The sequence below is a fragment of the Uloborus diversus genome, chromosome 5 (genome assembly GCF_026930045.1).
Source record: "Uloborus diversus isolate 005 chromosome 5, Udiv.v.3.1, whole genome shotgun sequence".
Taxonomy (NCBI): Eukaryota; Metazoa; Arthropoda; class Arachnida; order Araneae; family Uloboridae; genus Uloborus; species Uloborus diversus.
In genome coordinates, this window is record NC_072735.1 from 137,098,345 (window position 1) to 137,124,880 (window position 26,536).

Here is a 26,536-nt window from a genome sequence, read left to right on the forward strand (position 1 = left end):
TAACTTGTGAGACTAACTACAAGTGATATATGTGAACAGCTTAGTAAAAATTATTTCAATTTTGATCTTAAGTTTGTACTGAAATTAGTATGATCATGTAGTTCTAGATATTTGTCTGGTGGCTCTTTCACTTAACTTTATGTAGTGTATTTATGTGTACCCACCGCAACTGAAAAAAATGTTTTGCTCTCTCACTTCTACAGATCAACTGAAGGGCTTGGGGCAGAAATGTGACAAGCCACAAAGAGTGACTTTTTGATCGAAAGTTGTTTCTCATAACTAAAATTGAAATAAATATGACTATGGACTATATCATTTGGAGAAAAGCATATCTGGTTTTAATATTGCAGAATATAGAATGTATAATACCTTCGAAATATTCTACAAATATCTTTTATAAGTTGGAAATTGGCCTGCTGAAAAATTCACATCATGTGGCATATCACATTCTTGCTCCCAGCCCTTCAACTGCACATAATTTCATTAACAGCCTAAGACAGTTTTAGGAATATATTTTTGAATTTTCAAATGGCATTCACTACCTCCTCCCCCCCCCCCCTCCTCTCTCTCTCTTTCAATTTTAATACCTTTATTTTTAGCTGTTAAAATAATGTGATTATAAAAATTGATGTAATTGTTGCATAGTCAACACAGATTGAAGTAACTGCCGCTCATAAAAGGAAATGCATTGAATGCTCAATCAATTGAATGCATTTTACAAATATATTGCTTAACAAATTTGTCTAACTGAGTATTTTTCCATCATTGTTGAAACAGCTAAGATTTTTTCTCAACACAACAAAACACAAGGTTTTTTTAAAGAAAAATTGGTAGAAGAGGTATTGATATAGTATAATGTTTTTTTTAGCAATTTCAGTTGTGAGGAGAGGGGGGTAAGAATTTTTTTTTTTTCCAAGCAAAGTGTAAACTATTTTATTGCATCGCTTCCTCCACTCATCACATATTGAAAACAGAGTTGCTCATTATCAGATAACTTTTTCCACACAAATAATAATAAACACTTGTTAAAAATTAATTTATGATCAACTGTACAATTTTATGATATTTAACACAAGGAAAATGGATATAACCTTTGCCGCACCAAATAACTGCTTTAGAACAAAGAATACCTGACAAAATTATAGCTAATCGTCAAAACATAGTTTATTCAAGAAATATGCTGCATAGTTGGGGAAACTATAGTCACCATTTTTCTGTAAACATTGTTCTATTGTGTGTTAAAAGAATTTGAAAGAAAAAATAGATCATAGTTCCACATATTTTAAAGTTCTAACATTATCTCCTCTTTGCTCTTAAATCACAGCTTATGACATCAAGAGAACTTCTATTGAAGAGGCTAAATTTGGCACTTCGATTTCCTCATTTTCCCAGACAGATTCCTTCACTTCTTGGTGCGACATAATTTTAGAATTTATTGTATCTTGCAGTTTTCAACATAATTATAAATATATTAATTTTTAACCTATTGTCACATCAGAGCAACAGCAAAATATCTAATCCCAGAAATGACACTAAGATATCTTACTGTTGCTCTGAGGTGACAATATGCTGTCCGAAAACTAATTATAAAATGGCGAGAATGATTATGTTAAAGGATGATTTTAACATGTTTTGATATAGCAGTGATTCTGTTCTTCCAGATTTGATTTTGAAAGTGGCAAAAAAATTCATGTTTCAACTTCTTAATATACATGTTATTTAAAATGTAGAGGTATTAGATGATTTTTTTTTTTATTTAGTTAAAAGTTGCTGCAATGATTAATTACTTGATAAATATATAAGAGCTGAAAATATTTTTCATAGTACAGTGTAATATCTTTATAACGCCGAACTATATAACGCAAACCGGTCAACTTGTCAGAAGCATGCAATAAGTTTTGTAGTTTAAAAAGCCTTCAGTTTCACCTTGCAAACCTAAAAATTTTTAAGAAATTTAAATTTTGAAATATTTTTTTGTCTTTCCTTATTTTGAAGTTTTTAAATAAAAATTAGTATTCACACTGCAAATAAAAAAAGTGCCAGATTGCTCTTGAAAATGCTATTGTTATACAAACCATGAAGCTAGGAGAAATGCAGAATAATTTACTTTCTTTTGATTGTGAAACATATTTATTTGTGAATAACAATATATTTATTATACTGCACTGTTAGTGCTTTAATACTCATTGCAGTTAAAACTTAACCCTTAACAGGGGAGGTGGGGTCTCACAGACCGCTCAAAAGTTCATCCGATCACCCCTATTTCATTTTCAGTCCGATGGAATGGTTTCCCCCAACAGCTTTTTGTTTTGTGACCTTGAACACCCCCCCCCCCCTTGCTTATCAATATCTTTAGGCAAGTGTATCTGGTTTAAATTTCATTGCACTCTTTAGAAGTGGTCTGTGAGACCGCACCTTCCCTTCAGTTATAATTTTCTTCCCTTCAGTGTTACTATTTTCGTCAGTAGTAGGCATCGCTCTTAACATTAAAACCGTGGATATAGATTCATTTATCTTATCCAGGTTCATTTATCTTACCCGCAATATGCCAAAGAGATTCAAAATATTCTAGATGAGGTTGAGAGTTGTTTGAAATGTTCACAAACATTACGCAACGATGTTCTAGATACAATGAAGGCTGAATTATTCCTCGAAATACTAATAGTTAAAGGGCTGTCAAAATGTTCCCGTAACGTTATATAATCAACTTTCTCGTACCAAAATGTTCTGTATATATCAAAGAACACCAATGAAATCATTAAAAAATAATTGATTCATATTGAATACGAGTAGTTAGTAATTTACTGCAGCACATGATTTTCTTAAAAAATCTTAAGACTCTAAAAAATTTCCTCGGAAAAGGTGTATTTCAATTTAAAATTCAAAAACCAATTTTTCCCTGTGTTAATAAAAGTTCAAAGAACATCTAAGAGAAAATATAGGAATATATCTTAATTACATGATTTTAAAAAAATTTCTAAATAGAGCAGTCTCTGAGACCTCAGGTCCCCTGTTATGTCCTACTTTTTCACCTCCTCTGTTACAGCCTACTTTTTCACCTCCCGCTACATCCTACTTTTTCACTCACAGGGCTCAGTTTATGTAGGACCTTGCATTATTTGCAATTTTATACAAATTAGCACTTTAGACAAATATCAGGCTATTTATACTCCCTTTAATTCTAGTGCTAGAAATTAAGTCTTGGCTCTGGTTTTGGGATGTGATTTTTCAGTATTTTTCGCGAGAACAAAATACTGTGTGCAGAAAAAACGAAGGGGCATTGGAAACTAAATTTAATGTGTTCCAGTTGTTTTCATGCATCCAATTAAAATAGTTTGCTATATAGACACAAAAATACATGGGAGAGCTTTCAGGATTAGTGCAATATAGTAACAGTGTTGTGTTAGTTCACACAGCCGTGCAATTTCAGTGTTTTTCATCCTGTTCGGGTCATATGTCTGTGTTTATTTGTAACTTTAAAAGCTGAATGTTAAGATAACTTTTTTTGTTTATGCAAGAAAAGGGACCAGAAAGAATGCTTCACGAAAAAATTTAAAAGAACTGCTGATAGAAGAATTTAAGTGTTCTTTTTTTTAGAAATACTTCCCAAAGTGATCTTAAAAGCAGGCATGGAGATCATGTTGCTTACTAGGTCAACCGGGACTTTTCAAAAGTGACCTTATGTGCTTGATTACTTATACCCTTTATATACTTTTCATTTATTACTCTTTTGTTAATTATACCTCTAACTTTTTGCAGGGATTTCTTGTAAAGATATTATTGAACATAACCTGCATAAACATATTGGTAAAATAATTTTATTCATCATTTAACATTAACTTCATGAATCACATTTCAAAAACATAGTAACCATTAAACTATCACATACATTTTTAAAGTTACATTGCCCTTTGGACAACTGAAAATCATGCTAGCAAAAAATGTTGCAAACCTTAATGCATTGCAAGAAGTGATGAATGGAAAAAAAAAACAGAATCCATGAGAATTATGTGATTAATATTGCACCTAAAAGAGCCGTATTCTTGATATAAAATTTAAATACCTTGATAACCTAGAAATTTGCAATTTTTGTAATAAATGTGGTATTAAAAACTTGTTCTTAGAGAAACAAAATAATGGTGCTTTACATAAGAATCATTTGTTAATATTTACGGTTTCATTGCCGTAGATTAACATTCTGTTCCTACTTATCTTTTTATATTAAGTGTAAATTTCTGTAAAAAAAACTTCTTTTCTTTTACAATTGCAGTGAGTTTTACTTTCAAACATTTATTTTTTTTTTAAATCTATCTTCTAATGTCAATATATATTTTATGCAAGGGCACTTTGAAAGGAGGTCACTGTAAGGTCCCAACATTTGCATGTTTATGTTGCCGTGAACTTTAGAGGAGGGAACAAATGGCCAAAAAAGTAAGCATAAAAACAAAGAAATAAATAAAATTGCCTAGTTGAGTTCTAGAAATGAGGAAAGTTTCAAATTATTGTTTATTGTGCAGTTGCAGTTTAAAACACTATTTGAAATGTTTGCATGAAAGGTAGTTTGTTGTATGCTCTATTTTGAAAAGATGGCAATGAAGTTGATTTTCCATTTGTTGCAATTGCAGCTAAAATTTTGCTTAGATTCATATGTTTTTAAAGGTTTCTCTAAATTATTAACAATTTCATCAAATTTGAGGGACGTTTTTTAATTTATCAGACATTTAATATTGCACGAAGGCTTTTGAAAATATGAAAATGGACTCACATAAAACATACACAACAAAGAATAACAACATGTGCCTTATTTTATGCTGAAAAAAATGAATACAATGGCTCGCATTAGTTATGAAAGAAGGCAACGCTTTTAATTTAAGGCACTCATTGGAATAAGTCATTAAATACCAAGAAATGAAAAATTATCAATACAACATACACAGATACTTCTTGGAATGTTTAAAATGAAATAACATGTAAAGGATGCAAAAATACATAAAAGTATGATATTTGATGGAGGTTTAGAATGTGTTTCTTAAAAAAAAATTTGATGAAAGCATTTATCAAAACAGATGCCATATGAGGCAGTGAGATGCAAAAGGATGTAAGTGGCAAAATTAAAAATTTGGAGATAACCAGTACACATGGTAGGTGAACCTCTCCTGTCTTGGGACAAGAGATGATACTAGTAGCCCTGGTAGTTGCTGCTATATAGCATGATTTAGAAAAAAATTCAGTGAAAGCCTACCTAGAATTTTATCTTTAAACGTGTTTTACTCAAAACTTGAAGATGTCCACTTTAACATCCTTTTGCTTCTCACTGCCTCATAGGAAGCATAAAGAAATTTTTCATGAAATAAAATAATCATAACTCTAAGGCACTTCTGATAATGTAACACTGCTGTGGGAAGGTAAAGTGCAGTATCTGCAGAAATAAGGTTTTGAGACATTTGGAAATGTTTGAATTGGGTTTTTTTTTTTTTTTTTTTTTTTGGTGCGTTTATTTTCAGCGGAAACCGAATTAACAAACTTGTACAATAAAGCTTTAGTAAAAAAGATGACAAAAATGCACAAAACTGAAATTTGCAAATTTGCTGCACTTTACCTTCCCTCGACAGAATACAGAATAATTCACGATACATCAAGAAATGAATTGGTATAAATGAAAAGAAAAAAAATCCTTATGTGGATACTTTAAATGAAATCACATAAAAAGAATGATAGATTGAAAAATACATAGAAGCGTGATATTTGATAGAGGTTTGGAACGTGTTTAAAAATACAATTTTGCAGTTTTCAATGTCAACATTTATTGATGCCTTATGTTGCATTTTTCATGAAACAAGTAACATTTGTGGCTCTAAGGCTGTTATGATATTATAATAGTTCACAAGATTTGCTTTAAATGAAATCACATAAAAAAGATTCAAAAATACATTAAAGCATGATATTTGACAGATGTTTGGAATGTGTTTTAAAATAAAATTTGCAGTTTTGAATCACAACGCACAAAACTTAACACAGGACCCAATAAACGCCTTATGTTTGTTGCATTAAGAAAAATTTCATGAAAAAATAACATTGTGACTCAAAGGCACTTATAATAGTTCACAATATATCAAGAAATGAAGAATTGTATGAACAAAAAAAAGAGTTCTTGGAATGTTTTAAATGAAATCACATAAAAAGAATGATAGATTCAAAAATCCATTAAAACATGATCTTTGATAAATCTTTGGAATGCTTTTTAAACTTAAGAGTTTCGTTCCTTTTCTATCTTCTCTCAGCGCAAACTCCATCTTTACAAGCTTGGCAAAGATCACTATTGTGTGGAGTTCTTGGTTTCCCTGGACGTCTTGCTCGATGATAAGGTGCTTGCTGAAACCCGTAGTATACTTGTCCAACTCTGTTGTAAATGTTGACTAATACCTAAAGATGGAAAACAATATATTTTACTTATTTTTAATTGATTTTATTCATTACTTGAGCATGGATTATACCACTGCCTCAGAGCAACAGTAAGATATCTAATCCCTGAGCTATCTTTCTGTTGCTTTGAGGCGACGATATGTATAAATCTATATTTCTGCTTCTTTTGATGTTAATGCAGGTAACCTAGGTTGCTGGTACACGAAAAAAAGTTGGAGTCATGAAGGTAGAGGGAAGAAACAAGTTAGGTGGGCGGTACCCCTAAAGCTGCCAAAATGTTTTTAAAAAGTGGGCAATTGAACTTTGAGGTCATTATTGATAAAATGACCTTCCCTAAAAAATTAGAGACAGCTTCAAAGATAGGGGCAGATTTGCAACAGTAAACTCTCTCCTTCCAGTTCAAATCTCCAGTTTATTCTTTATGAAATAATAAACATGAGAAAATTCTAAACCCCACTCATTAAGTCAATTCCTCTTCTTTACCATATGTGAATCTATCAGTTATATCATTTTTCAATTTATCATTAATTTTGAACAAAGTGGAGAGGGCACAGCCTCCTTTACTTAGGAAAGTGAGAGGGCGTCCCCCCCCCCTCCCTCCTACAAGCTGCCTTTGAGGTTTAACTGTACTATGTGCAATGTAACTTTAAAAAAAAAATACACAAAGTAATATAAATGGCTGCTTTTTAGCACTGCATGCAACTAGCTGAAGAAATACAGTATTTTACTCAAATCATCATGAGCAAAAACGTATACTGATGTACTTATGTAAGAAGTATTTAGAGCTTTACCAGGGAAAATCCTGTCTTGGTGGCCCTTCAACTAACTCCCATTATTTATTTATTTTTTTTTTTATTATTATTATTTTTTTTTTTTTTTTGCTCTGGAATTTTACAACTCCTTATGACTATTTATTGCAGCTTATGAAATTTGTGCTTTCTCGTTAAGTCTTGAAAGAAGCAGATTTTTGAATTTAACACTTATTCTAACTAACAAAGTTGTTGGTTTGAATAAACATTAGCTTGTTAACTTACTTTAACTACTTCTTCTGGATACCACATTGCAGGTTCGTAGTTTCCAGTTTTACATCGGTCACACTGTTGTCCATAAAGCTTAAGACAGACAACGCCTTCTCCAGTCGCGGGATTCAGGATAAACCAGAAAGCTACTCTACCTTTCATTGAAGTCCACCCATGACCACAATCCTGCAAAATAACATAAAAATGTAGAGACACGAGCATTGTTTTTGAGCAATCACAAATAGCTTATTATCCTTACTTGAGCAAACTTGATGTTGCTCTGATTTTTTAGATTAGTATGACAATGGTTGCTTTTAATATTTATTTATAGAAGGAAATTTTTGTTGCCATATTTACAAATAGTCTGCAGTTTTTTTATTTTATTCATATATTTTTCAGGTCTTAACTCAAGCAGGCTTGTTCTATCCAATAGAAAGTTTTACATTACTTAATCTCAAAAGAGTAATCATAAAAAAAAAGCTCTGTTATTGATAAATCTGAAAAATTCTCAGAATGAAAGTCAAAAACTTAATGTTTTTTTTTAATCGTCAAAAGTTAGTCATAATGACATCAATGAAAAATTGACCCAGGAAACATTTGCTAACAATCGGCAATTTCTCTTCCTTCTGTCAAAACAAATCAAATGAGGGAAAAATTGAGTTGATAATTATCTACAGAGCTCAGATTGATAGAACATAGTTAACTATTTGGCTGCATTATAAGAGAAGACCTATGTTAATTCATGCTCAAAACCGAAGGTTTCAATTTTTGAAATTGAGGGCTGGAAACTCGAAAAGCTTGTTAACATTCTATTTCAGCAGTGTTATAACCTTATTTTATGAAATATTTTTCGGATAGTTTTAACCTTGTTAAAACATATTCTTATTACTTACACAAATTACAAAGTATTATCTCTGAATTTCTGTGTTCATATTCCTTAAAAGAAAGGGAATGTAATTTTTGCATGTATAGGAATTTACCAGGTTTAATTTGAAAATTTATTCACCCAAAAGTAGTACCCCCATATAAAAATTGTGGTATTTATTTATCTAATTTGAAAGAAATAAAATAGCGTGTGGACCAGGGGTGCCGACCCCCCCCCCCCTTTTCTCAACCCTCTTTGCCTTTTTAATTTTTTTAATTTTTTAACTCTCTTTTTTATTTTATTTTTTAAAATGTTTTTTATTTATTTATTTTAAATTATTATTATTATTTTATTAGAAAAGTTCTGTGCCACGCTTATGACACACACACACAAACTAAATAAATAAATGAAATAAAATACAAAGAAATAAAATTAAAATTCTTTAAATTAAAAATAAATAAATTTAAATTACTGAAAAAAATGTATATCCCTCCCCTTCCCTATTTGATGGCGCAATTTGCGACATCAGAGCCGTGTCCAAGGGGAGGGTTTTAGGGGTTAAACCCCTCCCATTGGAGAAAATATTATAAGCAAAAAGAAGAAAATGCTTAGTTGACTTTTATAACTTTAATGTAAAAGTTTGTATGAAGAGTGCTTTAAAAAAAAAAAAAATTCTCTCTGAAGTTTTTCTGCAATTTAAGACTGTTAGAGCTTCAACAACTGGAATAACATTTCGGAAAAACTATGGGGAGGGGGATTGGTGAATGATTTATCAACACAAAGCATCAACTGCATTAATATTGCTTAAGGAGGTTATGATGAATTCAGTATATGTTGCAGCAATGAATATGCATTGCTTGTCTTTGGAAATGTAATTTGCTTCTACAATAAGCTTTTTCTTGTTTGGTTTATTAAGCATTATTTCAGAATATGAAACTTAATATACATGATACATTGTAAAAGAATCTATGGGCGGTTTTTAATACTAATTACAATATACTGCATAGTAAACAGACTTGATTAAAAAAGAAACAAACAAGGTTTGATTAAAAAAAATGTATGAAGGAATACTGTTGCTATTTGCGCAGCCAGAATTATTCTTCTGGGGGGGAGAACAGTTAAACTCCCCCCCCCCCTTGGGAAAGGATGTAGAAGCTTTAAAACCCCTCCCTTTATGAAAACCTGGACACGGGCCTGTGCGACATAATCCCTCCTTGTGGGCACCCCTGCTTGTAGAAGAACATATGAGAGGAAAAAATAAAATAGAAACGTGATCCAGATAAAAAATTGCACTGATTAGACTATTAGTTTAGATGTAACGATAAAAGTATTTCTATGTTTGACTACTAACGGTTCGAGCAAAAGAGATAGGTGCTAGAGCTAGAAATGTCTAATCTTACAGCTTTACTTTCATGGGGAAAATATTTGCATAACCCTCGTTAATTTAGTAATTTTTCACGGAAAACTTCTCTGCTTTTATTTTCATTGTTTAGATTGTTTTCCCAACATTTGTATTGCAGATTAAAAGAATATCTAGCTGATTTTTTTAAAAAATTATTAATTTAAATGCGGTACTGTTTGCGCTTTTCCGAAAACTCGAAACAATGCACTTGAACGAATCAAACTTAAAATATTGGGTTCACACTCACTTGATGTGCAAATTTCTTTTTAATTACTAGCGAATACTCCTATTGTATTTTACTACTACAACATAGCATTTTAATCAAGCAAATAATCGTTACGTTAGCATCTCAGTACTCATCCCGCAATTTCCATGAGCATGAAAAACGCAATTGTGTCAAAATTTGCTCAACTCGCAATTTTCACGAGCAAAGTTAAAGCAATAACATTTTCCCATCCAGACATCAATTTTCATGTGCAAGTTTTTAATGAGTATATTTAAATCCTGACCAATTTGGTTATGACCAATGAGCTATTTCCGAAGTTTTTGGATTAACTTGTCATTTTGCCAGAAACCCAAATTTCGTAAGTAGTACATATATTTTTAGTTTTTTTATTTATGAAAAAAACAAGTACCACAGGACGAAGCATTCTTTCGTTCGGTGACATAAATTTCATTTTTCTCCGTTTGCTGGGGGGAGGGGGGAGAGAGATTTATGCTCTGGATTTTGATTTAAAAATGCTAATACTGTATTGGAACTTGAAAAATTGGTTTTATATATATGCATGCAGATGTGCCCAAACAGGGGGGGGGGGTCATGGTGCAGACTGCCTTGAAATTTTTAGAGCTGGTTTCAGATATTTTTCTTTGGGGAGGGGGATGGTTATCTTGCTTTTTTTTTGGGGTGGGGGAGCACCTATGTATGGAAATAACGTTAAAAACTTTTGTTTCATTTAATCAAAAAAATTTTCAAAGATAAAACTAAAATAGACGGAATTTCATACTCTACCTCACTTGAGATCTTATTTGAAATGAAAATCTGGCTTGCGCAATTTTTTTTCTTTTAGAAAAAAGAATAAAAATAACGGACGGATTTAAGTTCCAATCAAAATGGGATTGACAAATTAGCAGGCTTGACAAGTATGTGTCAGTTTCTTTTAAATCTTATAGCTTTCAACGAGCCGGTTGGTCTACTGGCAGACTGGATGGCGCTTAGAACAAAAACATCCTGATTTACAACTGGTCATCTCCTTCGACTGCTGTGCTTCCTTTTGTAGCACCAATCCTAATTGTAGACTCCCGAGAATTGCTCCTGGGGAGTGTTGTTTTCCCTTCTGAATTGTATCTCTCTATTGTGACCATTAAAGCTAGGGATAAGGCGCAAATCTTCAAAGATTTGTGGATAAAAGGTTTCGGACCTTTTGTGATAGTTGGGGGGAAAAAAAAAAACACGTTTTACGATTGCCGGTGTTATGTGAGTGAGCCGAGATCTTATTTTTTTTTTTGGACATGCGGTATATGTTTCGATCGATGTAATTTTGTTTTCTTTTCTTCAAAGGTAATTTAAGATTTAAAAAAAAAAAAAAACGGCAGCAATAAAAGTGAGATTAGTGAAGCATTATAACCTTTTACCTGTTATAATGCTATTTGCCTTCTTATCTCACCGATCTTCGATTCAGGTAACATTTAAAATGCTCGATTTAAATTTTCAGGAAAAGTTCTTTTATTTACATATGATTTCATTTCCTCAAAAACGATAAACTGGCGTGAGGGAGTAAACCGGAACGGGGGGGGGGGTATATTTTAACTGAAGCAGGGTTTCACACGAACACAACATAACTATGTCGTGTTACATTATGCCAAGAGATCAAGAACCAGTAATAACGGATTAACAAAACCAAATACACGAGCTTTGTCAACGTATATCTCTAAGTAATTTAAGTTGAGTTTTATGTTTCGGTTATTCGAATCGCAACATGTTATCAGTTTCTTACTAAAATTTATATATTTGATCTTCATTAGGTAAGCTACATATTAATAAGTCAGGCAGTGGCGAAGCGAAGGGAGGGTGAAAACCCTCCTAGAGGCATTTGTTTCAACAAAATGCAAATTCTAATACAGTAGTTTATGCATATGAAAGGGCTGTTTTGATCAAATAAAAAAAAAACCTTCAGAAGGTATTTTTTGATCAAAAAAACACTTTAGAAGATATTTTTGATCGAAAAATCTCTTCCAGTAGGTATATTTGACCAAAAAAAACTCCTTCAGTTGGTAAAAATTGATTTAAAAAAAAACCCAGAAGTTATTGTCGATCAAAAAACCCCTCCAGAGAAGGTATTTCTGGCTGCGGTAATGAGTAGGGCCGGATTTAGAAGTGTGGAGGTCCCGGGGCAACGAAGAAGTGGAGGCCCCTAACCAGAGTTCGAAAAGATCATATTTTCAAAAATATCCGATATTTTAATATATATGTATATATCCGATATTTTCGACCAGTGAAAGTTAGGATATTTTGTAAAAATTTTATTGTGGGGACCCCTTTGTTGTGGAGGCCCCGGGGCAATAGCCCCGCTTGCCCTCCCCTAAATCCGGCCCTGGTAATGAGTCAGAGAATGTACATGTCCCCGAAACTTAGTTTTAATTAGGCTGTCTGTGGTGGCGTTTAGAGAGGGAGACCAAGACACCAGTGATAAAACACCAGTTTTAAAATTATTGTTTGCCGGTTCATCTTTTATTAAAGAAAAAAGATCGACTTACCTCACAACAAAACCTCACTTTCGCAGAATCAACATTGGCGTTCCATATGCCCGCTGGTTTCTGAACGACAGGTAACAACATCCATGCATGTGGTGTAAATTGGGAAAAGAAATTTCTAAATTCACACTGCCATACTTGTTCCATGCCGCTGTGGAGAAACATAAATAATGAGAACACTTCATAAAATATCCTTCATCAATTAATTTGATAACTTTACTTGAAACATCTAATGTTATTTCTTCGTCGAGAAAAATTTTCAACTGAAAATTGTTTTCTACAGCACAGAGTTTCCGCTACGGTAGCATTTTTCGCATAATGCGAAAACACTATCTGAATTGCGAAAATAAAGCAATGCATTTTCGCTTTTTTTGCTCAAATAAAAAATAAATTAATTTAAAAAAAGAAGAAGAAGAAATCTATGGTCCTAGAAAGGAAACATGTATGGCGATAATCAACTTAATCTTTTTTAAATCTTAGCTAAGATGTTTAAACTACAATTAAGTTCAATAACTATTAATCTTATCTAGCATTATGTCCCCCCAAAAACTGCTTTATTAGGAGGAGACATGGGTGCAAGACCTTCCGTCTCAGGACGGATTTCCGTCTTGGACAAAATCTCCGAGACGGAGGTCGGGACGGAAAGAATTCGATTACTTTCCTTCAGTTTTTACTAAAAAAAGAAAAATTGAGTGTTCGAAAAATATGCTTTAATTGCTGGACCTTTCCATAACCACGAATTTGCATGGACATTCTCTTGATTTTCCGCCATGAGCTTGTTTTGTTTGCAACGTGCTTTTGGAGGTGTGTGTCCTTTCGTTTTTTTTTCTCATTTGCCAGTTCATTAATCGCCCATACCCTTCCCCCACCTTTCTTTCTTTTCTGGTTTGTTTGCGCTATCTTGGGAAGACTTTCCGATCAAAACTAATTTATGTTGCAAAAGTGAAAATCTTATGTCCCAAGCGATTTTATTGCTGCAATAAAAAGATTTAAGATTGGCAAAAAAACAAATGGCTTGGAGCCCCGATTGCTTTTACTCCTAACATCATCCAACATCATCTAAAATTGCGTTTTTGGAACTTCAATTTCGAAATATTGCCGAAGGAGAGTTCTTTAACTCCGTCCCTTCGATAATGCATTCAAAAAGCGTGTAAATGTTATGAAAGAGGGAGTACAATTTCGTTTTTAAAGCTTCAATTTCGGGGAGAGCCAGCGCCCCCTCCCTCTTTCTATAATATTTTTGAAGATCACCCAATATTGTGATTTTGGGACCCTGAACCTCTCCTTTCTCTGAACTTTACCAAAATGGCCTATCATTGCGCTTTTTAGACTTCAATTTTAAAAAAATTGAAGTTTTTGAATTCGGGGAAAGCCCCCAGATCCCCTATTATTGGTGGTTTTTGGAACTACGATATCAATGTCTTAAATGTTACAATTAAAACTACTAGGTCCATATTGTTAGAAAAGTCAAAAGTGAAAAGTTCAAAGTAAACACAGATTCCAAAACTGCCATACTCAAAATCTACAACATTTATGATCGTAAATTTTTACTCAAGCACGCATGTGGGGGGGGGGGGGGGGGGGCTCAAAATATTTTCCGTCTTGAACACATCACCAAACTTGCACCCATGGGAGGAGACTGCAACGTTCTAAACATCAATCGTGTTTTCTTTTTTTATTTTATGTTTTAAAAAAATAGCTGTTGTACTTATTTCTTCAAAGATGTCATGGATGAAATATGAATTTTATTTTCAACTGGAGATGAAACACACGGAGGCATATATAAATATATGAGAATGTGTAACATTTTAGCATTTTTCTAACATTTTCCCCTCAATTTTAGTTTTTATGCTAAAGAACTTTTGAACCCAGCTTAAACCCTGCTACAGCATCGAATCACAACCAGGGGCGTGCATGAAAATTTTGGTGCCCGTCACAAATGACTTTTACGGGCCCTCTCCATATTGTTCACCCCTATATTTCACCCCTATTTTTGAAAATATTGAGCCCCCTTTAGGCTTGGACCCGCCAACAGGTGTCCCTTCTTCCCCCCCCCCCCCCCCCCGTGCACTCTCCTGATCACATCCACTTAGTTCCTAAAAAAAAAAAAATTTTAACTTAAAGCAACTGTATCAGAAAGATTTTACTTAATTTGCTTCAATTTGTCGAACCGCGAAATGTTTCTGTAATGTTATTTAATTACTTTCCTAAGTAATTAAACTGGCGAATGTCTCAATTGCGCGCTTTGGTAAATTTGGAAAAGAACGATAATAAAAAAAATAATAATAAAAAGTTTTGGAAGGTATTTTGAACTTCTAAGACGAGAAACACTAAAACGCAGGGGTGCCCATCCCGCTCAAGAGCAAGGGCCCACTCCCCCCCCCCTCAATACCACAAGTTCCTCCCCCTAAAGAGCGAGACCCACGAAATAGAGAAAACTACCCCTCAAAACACTCCCTTACCCGATGCAAATTTTATCGGGCAAAAAAAATCACGTCCACTTATATGTAAAATCATTGATTTTTCAGTAGCCAGGAAGAACAATGGACTCCCCCCCCCCCTCCCTCAAATAACGAGCCTCACAGCCTCTTATAGTTTTTTTTTCCTTTATAAGCTGGAACTGCATGTTCTATTTCGCAGGAAATAGCAGCATATTTAGATCAAGGAAAAAAAGGAAAAAATGCTACATCATGATTTTGCTATCGTTAGTTATGATGCCTTGCAACGAAAATGCTGCCAAGTTGACATTAGAAGAAATCACATCTGCTGGACTTACTAAGCGTTTTTTGGAGAAATGTATAATGAGATATGACGTAATGTTCTATTTATTAGCAATGTAGATATGGTGTTAGTTTTCTCTTGCAAAGGAAAAGCCTATGTTTTTCGGATATACACTCGATCTTTTACAACGGAATAAGAGAAAGGTGTTATCACGCTAGAAAATGGTGAAATCTTTTCCTAATAACACCTGTTTCGGGATTACAATTAGGGCCGTAACCAGACTTTAGGTGATGGGTTTTGCCAAACACATTTTGCGTGAAATCTATTATTTAGCACAAACAGTAACTTTTAGTTTATTTATTCATTATTTAGATATTAGTAAATCAATTGTTTTACTTAAACAAGCCATGCCATAACTGCTCAATAAATTTATTACCAAATGTTTAGCTTCCAATTCCCCTTCTTTTTTCCTGCATACAATATTTTGCTCTCACAAAAAATACTGAAAAATTACGTGTCTGTTTTTTGCATCCGCCAAAAGTCCTATGACATCCCCCCCCCCCCACACACTTTTAAGTACCAATCACTGGATCTAAATCACATCAAATTTGATTTTATTCCATTGATTTTTGTTTATAATAGGTTATTTAATTGAGGGATTCTACTTTAAGGGCATGAGCAATTTTAAAATCTGACTTATCCTGTTAAATGAAGAAAAAAAAAATGATTTAAAAAAAACATAAAATATCCCCAGTTAAATATTCAATTTATTTTTAATAACTCAAAAGAATAGATGCGTGTACTCATATACGGGCACTTAGAGCTGTATTTCATGTTTTGTTGACACAAATAAAATACGTTAAATGTATGGTGGCACTTTCAAACTGAAAGAATTTTAATGATTTTTCCAGAATCCGGTATTTTCAAAAGCTGAAGAAAAATGCAGTGTTGTTTTGGGAAAAATGCAATAAAAATAAATACTGCATATAAAGCACATATTTTGCCTAATTCTAAAAATTAATTTTAATTTTTCTTCAAAAAATAAAATAAATAAGTAGATAAATTAATGATGGACCAAAAAAAACCTAAAAGCACCTTTTGGAATAATTGTGAAAATTTTCGGAGGGTATTTAAACCTGAAAAATCTACCTTCTGAATACGACTCTAATTATAATGCACCTTGTTATCAAAGCAAATAGTTGTTGAATTTAATATAGTATATCGTCGCCTCAGAGCTATAGTAAGATATCTTAGTGTTACTTCTGAGATTAGATATCTTCCTGTTGCTCTAAAGCGATGATATACCAAAGTTCACGTATTTCTTTGATTTGATCATGGGGCTCCTTGTATATTGAACTATTTTTAGTAAGCTCTGTGCAGCACAGTGCTGTTTTATCACGTTTAAGAAAACTAGAGTCGCTCTGATGTGAACAACGTTAATACGAACGAAATGTTTAAAAACAATTTTACATCAACATTTTTTCAACTCCCTCTCTCCCTTCATCGGAAGGGGGGAAACCTCTAAACAGAGATTGAAATATTAATTCCTTTTTATGAAAATTTCGCATTTTGTTTTTTATTGTAAACTCAAGACTGCCAAGACCCATACAACGTTAAAAATTCAATTTAAAAATCAAATTTTCTAATAATTATGAGTTAAAAAGTAAGATGACTTAAAAATCCTTTTTTAAAAAATTTGAAAAGGATTATCTGTAATTTGCCCCCTTTTAATGTTTAACAAATAGATATTGATCAAATCGTGTGCTTTCAAATTTTGAAAGCTGTAACTTGAGAAAAGAAAAGCTTTTTTTCTAAATCCAAGTTCTTGAGAATGGGTGGTTTGCCCTGGGTGACACCAATCTGGTAGATGACACCCAAAGTTAAGTATTTTAATTCTGAAAATTTTCGCGAATATATTTTAAATTATATTTCATCAATAAAATTTCAACGAAAATAGGGCACATATACGTCAGGAGCTAATTTTACACAAAATGCGGCGGTATACAAATTTGTACGAATAGTTTTTACTGTACCTATATTTCTTCTTCGCTAAATTTTTAATTTAAATTTTATTGGCTGCTTTAGAATTAACCTTAATATGAAGATTTTAAGATTAACTGCAATTATTGAGTGTTGTAATCAAAAAATCATTTACACTTATTTTGTTCCATACTTTTTAGTGAAAACCAAGCTTATAGAAATAGTCTTAATAAAGAAAAAAACATTAGATTATTTCATCGAATCTTTTGGATTCGTGCTTTCGCGCCAGAACTTCGTGGAATTTGCCGATCACCCTTAAACGTTTCAACCTTATCTACGGGCCTCGACTTACTAATTTGTTACGTTTCTTTTACTATTTTATAACTGAGATCGAACAAAACACTATATTTCTATTTTTATTCGAAAGTGATTACTTGAAAATGTTAGGCAACAAAACCGTTTGCTGACAGTTGCTATTAGTTAAGTTAAAAAGCAAGCAAACTAGGGGACGGCTACAGAAAGTTCGGTAAACACTCAACCTAGCTGATTGCCATAATGGCAGTTATTTTCTCGTTTGAATCTTTTTATAGATATAATCGAACCAATTGGGAGTCAGTTTTTAAAAAATGCCAGGAGAATCAGTGAAAAGGAAAGAAAAAAAGAAGCCCGGGGTCGGAGTCGGCACGTTTTCTAACGATTCCAACTCCGATTCCTTTACCCCAAAATCAGTCCGACTATACACCCCCCCCCCCCCCCACCATACCAATGACCCCCTCCCACCAAAAGGAAAAATGCCCCTAAATTTCCCCTAAAAATTTCAACGAAAGATCTCCTGAAATTGAGGTTTTAAGATCCCATTTTCGAAAATTGTTCAGTAACCCCCCCCACCCCCTGATCGCCCAATTGACGGGCCTAATGCATAGTAATTTTTATATGGCTAGCTCGGAATGTTCTTTTGAAATGTTGAAACGTTTTCTATTCTTTATTCTAAAAGGTTCTAAAATTCCAAATAGTTTTGCTACATTCCGAACTTGAAATATCTATTTCTTAGTCTTCTTTCCGCTTTCTATTTACGACCGCTGAATACCTAGAAGGTGTTGATCGACTTATCTTTACTCCAGCCTCAGAAAAGAGTCAATCAGCTGTAAGTAACCCGAGCAACCCCCCGTCAACAAGGTCTTGACAGAAGGAATCACCCATCCATGTAAACATGAATGGAGAAGTTATCTTCTGCTTCTGTGATTTTGCACCTTTTACCCTGGTGGATTTATGTGGCACGTGGCGCAAAGCAATAAGATAACCAAACCAATCAAATCGTACTGCATAGAAATACAATCATGGGCGCCCATATGCAAAACTATAAGGGGGGCGTGGGCTCAGATATTATCCCCGTGGAAACCAATTTCAGTGCAGATTAGAGTTAGTAAAATTTGATATTTTTAATAACTTATTCATTAATGATTGGAGAAGAAATAATTTTACATTTTTGCTAAGAAAAAAGTACTACAAGCAAGGATGTTCTAGTTTCTAAGGGGGACTTGAGCCCCCCACTTGACCCCCCTCCCCCTATATGGGTGCCCATGAATACAATTTTGAATTATTGATTTCACTTGCAACAATGAAACTTGTTAATATCACAGTAATTGAAGTTGAAAATGTGTTCATTGAAGCGTTTCAATGTTTCTTCAAAAATATGAATATTTTGAACTCTTAATTGTTATTGTTCATTGCACATACAAAATTACAAAATTAATTCAATTGACGGAGTGAACAGAAACTACCAGACTAAATCTATTAGGACAAACAACTAAAAAAAAGGATGTTTTTTTTTCTCCCAGCTAAATAATTATTTTTTCAAGTAAGCTTGTGGCAAGAAATCAGCCTCCGTAATTGTTAAAAAATCACGAATAATAAATAGAAGAAAAAGAAAATATAGTGAAACTAAATAAATGTATGTAAGAAGTTCAGGGCCGCACCGTCCCTATGTGTGAGGTCGTGCGGGAAACGACGGCGCCAGAATCCAAAAGGCGCCGATCTCTACCAATCAAAAATTCTCCAAATTTGGAGAATTTCTTCAACCAAAAAATAAAATTAAACTTTACAAAATATCCAGGGCCAGATCAAACTCCAGGCCCTGGCAAAATTTGGTGCCCCTCTCACTAGAAAATCAGCACATTTTTCATGTTGAAGTTTTCAAAAAAAAAAAAAAGAAAAAAGGAAGAAATAAGGAAATTTAACACATTTTGGAGCCCCTAAAATTGAGGTGCGCCGGACCGTGCGTTCGTTCATCAGGCCTTGGTTTTATCTAACGGTGGCGGTGAAATTACACTGCTCATTGAAACAATCATCCTCTTGCTGCCTATGCCTATTTAAAAGGAAAAATATTACCTTGTTGTGTCTAAAATGCTACTCGAAATGGCAATCTTTTACACTGAAAACACGTGATGCTAATTAATGCATACATTAGTCTTTTTCTTCCTGATGTGTAGCCGTTAATTTTCCAAAAGTTAAGGACTTGACCATAATTACTCGATCCCCCCCCCCCCTGATGTGTAAAAAAAAAAAAAGCTTTGAACACTTTGTTTTAGATATATTCAATGCCTTCCGTATTTCAGAATTATTGATGATTTCAGTTTCAGATTTTAAGGTGGAGTATCCTCTATACTTCAATTTAGAAGTATGAATAATGACAGCACTATTGTGATGTTTTAACAGACATAAAAGTTTGATTAATTATTCATCAATTAGAGAGATTAAAGAGATCTTTAGAGCGCCGTTAACATTGATATTTAATTTTTTCTCCCCCAAAACGCATTAGCATATCAGAGGAGCTACGGAACTCGAAATAACTTTGAGATATGCAGTAAAAACGTGCACTGTTATCCAAAATTAAATTCACATTTTTACTCATTGTTTTTTCAATAAATCAAAAGCCAAACGTATTTCTACGTCATATATGTCTAAAAAACCTCATTCCGTGTGTTGACTATAGTTTTGCTGAACGCCACTCAAAAGGCACTCAAAAGACATTTGCACGACGGCGCTGATCAGGCTTGGCGCGGGGATGGTGAGAAGACGGTTTTTCGCGCAAAAATCATCTAATAAAAAATCTGCTGTATGTGTCCTTCCCACAAATTTCTTTTGATATTATCGGAGAAAGTTGACAAACATCCAAAAAATTAAAGTGGAGGGGGGGGGTGAATTGCTCTCCCCCCTGCCCCCGCTTGCTATACTTACATGAAGGTGGGCATGGTTTTTGCGGATTTTTGGGATACTTTACATTGAGTATAATGCCCCCCCTCCCCCTCGGAAAATTCGAAATGTAGGAATTAAGTAGACATAACATAGATGGGGAATTAAATAATAAATTTTAATTGTAATCTTTTGTTCAGAAAAAGGCAACGATTGATTTCATTATGTTAGTTTAAAAAACTATGACGAAATCGTTGAGGATATGAATAATAGTTTTTGCAATCAATAAGAGTTACCTGCTTTTAAAATAAAAATTTTGTTAAGTTGTGAAATAATTTTAATTGACGAAAACGAACATACAATAGTAGTGATTAGTTTTGTCACGAAATCGATAATAGTATTCGCAAAGAATGCCCTTTTCATTTGTGCTCGTAGATTTTAAAACAGTGGTCCTTTTCGCTACTGAGGTTCAATTGGTACCATTCCGAATCCTAAACGGACCACGAACGATTGAAATGCTTTCAGAACAATCATATTAGTTGATAAGAGATTAATTCAAAAGTTTTTTTTTTATAAATTTAATAACTACAATAAAAATGGTATATAGATTACTTTTCAATAGCTGTACGCGGACCACATTAAAATTGGTCGTGAATCACAGGTTGAGAATCAGACTGATTTAGAACGTTTTTAATTAACGATCGTGTCACCTCCAGCATAAATTAGAAAAGGGGTTGGGGGGGGGATTTTTAAAAATTGATAGAACTTGGAAATTGAAACAAAAAGTTTTCAGAATTTTTTTAATGTAGGAAAATATTGTTTTTCTGAAGAGAAGTTGTATTCCTTCAACAGTTGCTTTACAAGTGCAAGACCAAAAACTAGTTTAGGATTAAAATGTTTAAATGAAATTCCGTTACAGCGAACCAAAATATGCGATACCTTGAAGTTCATTATAACGAGATTTAACTATATACATATATATAAAAATTAGCTCTATATCTAAGTTCAAATTATTATTTTTTTTCCCGTGAATGTATTTTTGAGAAATATAATTCTCAAGGGAGAAAAAAAAAGTCATCACTTACTAAGCTAGTTCTTTTTTTGTCAAGTAAATGAGAAAATTTACTCCTGGAATTGTCTGATGACATTTAATACTTGTTTATTTTCAATTTTATTAAGCAATAACTATGAAAAACAGATTTATGGATTTACGAGCAAGACTACTTTACGGCTTGCGTGTCGCGCGACGTTTTTTTGAAGCATAAAAGGTTGCTTACTAAAACGTTTTGAGATAACGTCTTCGATTTTATAATAAAAGAGCTCATTTTATGTATAAAAAAATCGACTCTAGCTAATAAGTAATTTTTATAGGTTTTTGAGATTCCGTTTATTTTCAATTAATTGGATTAGATTGTTTAAGAATGGAATTGTGGTCGAGTTTAATTTATGAATTTAAGGATCAAGTTTTATTCAGAACATTTTGTAACATTAGTGCAAGTACTACTTATTTACAAATATTTATGAAGCATTCAGTGCTTTTGTTTACAAAAATTTAATGTTTAAAATTTTAATGGTTTAACTCTTTAATGCCTAAAAAATTCCAATTCTGGTGTTGGAGGGGGGGGGGGTATAAGCACTGATGTTTAACTTTGTATTGGATTTTTTTAAACAGTTGCATTGATTGAAAACAACTATCCACTAAATTTTGTTCAAAAATTGTTTTTAGTTCAAATGATTTGAAAAGAAAAGGAAAAAGAAAATAAAAAGGAGGGGGGGGGGGACAACACTCTTTTCTAAAATCTCTTCCACACTTTTAGTTCAATTTGTTTGCTTTCAAGACTAATTTATTCAAAAATATTTTTAGTGACTACTCGTATTATGTTTTGACATTTCTCCTCACTTATTCTGGACATATCCTCATAATTTTTATTAGGTTCACATTTTGCTTCATTTCAACAAGAAAATTTTTGGGGTTGGATTCCTTACGTTCAATTTGAAGACTCCACATGCAGACGAAATCAGGTACGACATTTGCCATTTATTTTTTTTCGTTATTTCCATAGTAAGACTATGCAACAAAAAATCGGAAAAATGAACTTTCATCGAGTAAAAACTAATGAACCTACTTTAATAGCTATTTTTGCTTTTAAAATATAGAAAAAGAAAAACCGCTTTGGAATAAAATATCGACTTAAAATTTTTTTTGGAACAGCTGCCAACGAAATTTTTGGGGCATTTTAATCATCCGAGCTCCAAGTATTGCAGAAGAAATAAATTTTTCACAAGTTAAGTTGATATTCCAAGTGAAAATATACACTGAGCGAAGGGCAGATCCAGGAAATGTTCAAGGAGAGGGTGATTTTTTACTGTTTATTCTTTGAAACTTTTTGAAAAATTTCGAAGGGGTATACTGAATTCCTTCGCTTGCGTTTGCGTAATCAAAGTTGTCTTACAGTTTTGTTTCTTTTAAAAAATATTCATAGGAAGCCCTTGCACCTATTTCTAATATCATATAAGATCTTACTCTGTATCCGTCCTTGTACTGAACACAATTTTTTGTTTTGGTTTCCAAAGAAAACAAACCTCCAAGATCTTAACATTGGGTTGCTAAAAAATTACAACCATTTTTCTCATCTTTGGTTTTTACTAAGATTCACTTTTAAGAATTACTTGTTCTAAAGTACGAACAGTATGAAATAAAGCAATTTGTTTCAGCAAGGGCAAGCCGAGCACGAGTGATGTCATCTCAGTGAAATATATTCAGAATATGTAAATGAAGTCGAATTTCATAACATCCAGCGGCCAAAATTATGGAGTTATGTTGCACACCATGGATGCAGTCTCCATTGAAAAGAAAAATGACCAAAATCTGAACGTCCAGCCTTTTTGCATTTCTCACGTTTAACCACGGCATAAGATCGGGACGTAAAAATCTGGCGGTTTTTCGAGAACGAACGAACAAACAGCTATAAAAAATAGAATGTCATTTCTTGTTTTTTTTTCCGTCCTGGCTTTCTCGTCGTCTCCCGCTAAGTGGTCAGAGCGGGCAAAGACAATGGACTTGGAGCAAAATAATTGTTGATCTTGAGAAGGCGGTGTGGGATTGGTGAGGGGGTGGATTTTTTACAATAAGAACGCGCCATTGCGCAGTTTTGCTCCAGGTATAACTCAGCAGACTGAATGCGCTGTAACTCATACGCGAAATTCCGGAAGAGACAGCCCAAGGAATTGAGCACTCCTCCTCGCGTGGCATAAAACTTGCCGGCGGTCTTCTTTTTCCTTGATAATAAAATCACCCATTGAAAAAGATATGGGTGATACAGATGCTTCAGTAGCGATCATCGGTTGTTGTTGTTGTGTCGTTTGTGATAAGCAAGAATGAAAACAAAACCGTATTATTAGAACGCTCAAACAGAACTATTCATTCTAATATAACGTTCAAAATTAAGTTTCGATTTTTTTTTCTAATTCTTAGGATCATCTCTTGAAAAAATAATATTTATTAATTTTATGTTTCTAAAGAAAAAATATTTCGTTTGAAAGTAGTTAAGTGTTAGTTATTTGATGGTAAAACATTTAAAGAGTTGAGGAGAATATCACATTTTATTATTTTTTTTTAAAGCCAAAAAGCGAAAAGCATTTACACTATTTTAATAAGAGGAAAAATAATGTCTTTGTGAAAAAAGCTCAAACAAGGCAACCATGATCTCTAATTTTAAAAAACCTAACTTATCTCAATAATTTCAGTGTACTTTTTAACGAAATGTAGTCATCTAAATGTGAGATGGGTTGAAACAGTGTTTTTAAAGAAACTGAAAGTCGCAATGATTCATGTTTTGTTAGTTCCTTGATTCTCTTCTAAAATGAAGCATAACCAGGGTTCATACCCTTTAGGCAGAAAAAAATTCAAGCACTTTTCAAGTACTTTTCACGGTAAAAAAATTTTGTTTTCAAGGCAATATCATAAATTTGTACAAAAAATATTGTATGCAGATTTCATTTACTACAAACACATAGAAATAAGGCAATAATACAAAAAAGTATAGGAAAGCAAAATTGCTTTTTCTGCAACGAGAGATGCTTTGATGAAAGATCTACTGCGTTGAAAGTTTTTCTGAAAATGTTTGAAAAGTTTGGTCATAAAAAGAAGCAGATACCAAGAGGTTTAATTTTGAGGTTTTTCAAAGGTTGCAGCAGTCAGAGGTTTGTATATTTTCTAGAATCAGCAAATTAATACTTAAAAAAAAAAAACTCTCATAAGTGCTTTTAACTTTTATGGGAAGAAACTAAAATACCCAAGTTCAATGGCATTGCCAGAGAGGATTTTTTGAAGTCACTCCCCCCCCCCCCCACCCGGTTTCAACAATATAAGGGCGGTTAGGACAAAAACACTACCCAGAAAGTTATTTCAGTTTTCACTATTAAGTTCTAAAAATATTAGGTTTGCAAATCATTTATAAGTATGCAAATCAATTATTCGTATGTATTTATTAGCTGTTCAGCCAATAAGGCATTTCAACTGTCCTCGAGTAAATTTAAAAATTAGGAAGTAAGAAAAGTTTATGAAAGTCCACAGTCCAGTCTCTACACCTCAAAATATACAAAAGCAGCTTAAGCAGTGATAAATACTCTGAATGCAAACTTGAGCCTATTCAGCTTTCATTGATTAACTTGCAATAGACAATAAATGTGCAAGTTCAGATTTATAGAGCCATATTTCGAAATTGAAAAGATTCACAAGAAGTTGACATATATTATGACAAAAGTAGTTTTATTTTGGGAAAAAATGGGTTATTGTTGAAATTAGAATTATTTAAATTTAGAAAGGCAATAATATTCAGGTGATTTGTGAGTTCATAAAAAATTACCTGAAAGTTTCAAAGAGCAAAATGGGGCTAGGGGGGGGGGGCAATAATTTTTAAAACTAAGACCCCTATTACTTGAATATACATATGTACAACAACAACTTTTGCTATGCATACAATTCATAAAATAGTTTATTAAGTCAAAATATTTTGCATAGAAATACCATGCCCAGTGCCTGTTGATAACCAGCAACAGGTACTGGGCCTAGCTAGGTCAATTTATTAGATCCAAATGAAGATGAATGACCCTCCTTAAGCTATCTACCCCTTTGCTGATTAAAGCCTCTTTCGGAAAGCTCCAAGTACCCACAACCTTAATAAAGTAGTAATTTTGAACATTTGAGGAAAAGGGGAAAATTGGAGATATAGGGAGGTAAAAGCATAAAAAAGAACACTACTGGATTTCAAGTGAATAATCATAACACAACCACCCCTGTTATACACCTTATTTATTTTAGCAGACATAAAAAAATGATGTACTTATAAATAAAATTATATAAATAAACTTTATATTTAAAATACAAACTTTAAGTTAATTTGTTAGGTGCTCAACTGCTGAAATTTAAATTTTTTTTAAAAAAATCTGTTATGACCAAAAATTAGGTAAAGATAATCATTCAAAATTGCAAAAATAAATAAGCAAATAATTAAACAAGACCAAGGTAATGAATTCTTTAACTCTTTAGTTATTAAAATAAAAAATAAAATAAGCTAATCTGATGTAGCAGTGTCAAAATAACTACTAATTGCCAAAAATATAAAAATATTTACAAAATGCAAAAGGATTGAAATCTCAAACAAGGGAAGCAAATTTTCGCGAATTAAGTTTAATGTTGTCATGTTTCCCATAAAATAAACTTATATTTTACTGAAATTAAACATAAAATATGCTAATCTACGGTAGCAAATATGAAAATAACATCCGATTAGTGAATATATTTAAATATTTGCAAGATGCAAAAAGATTGAAATTTCAAACACGAGAAGCAATTTTTCGCAAAGCCTGAGTTCGTTCGACGTGGCATGTTTCCCATGAAATAAATTTATATGTTTTTTATTAAAATTAAACAAAAAATATACTAATCTAAGGTAGCATATGCGAAACTAACATTTGATTAGCCAAAATATTTAAATATTTGCAGGATGCAAAAAGATTGAAATTTCAAAAACAAGAGCAATTTTCCGCGAAACCCGAGTAAGTTTAATGTTGTCATGGTTTCCAAATTAATTTTTGTTAATTAATGAAATTAAACAAAAAATAAACTAATCTAAGGTACCATATGTCAAAATATCTTTCGGTTGTAAAAAACATCAAAAT

At 32.8% G+C, this 26,536-nt stretch overlaps 1 protein-coding gene across 1 annotated transcript in view; it reads right to left on the minus strand.

Moving 5' to 3' along the window:
• Positions 1-3,822: 3,822 nt before the first annotated feature.
• LOC129222206 (mucin-2-like) overlaps positions 3,823-26,536 on the minus strand; it is a 49,107-nt gene continuing 26,393 nt past the window's right edge. Inside the window, exons 3-5 of the mRNA XM_054856677.1 lie at positions 12,464-12,611; positions 7,458-7,628; positions 3,823-6,423 (exon numbers count right to left, since the gene is read on the minus strand). Coding sequence (XP_054712652.1) covers positions 6,268-6,423; positions 7,458-7,628; positions 12,464-12,611 — 475 coding nt within the window. The 3' untranslated portion in view covers positions 3,823-6,267. The remainder of the gene's footprint in view (positions 6,424-7,457; positions 7,629-12,463; positions 12,612-26,536) is intronic.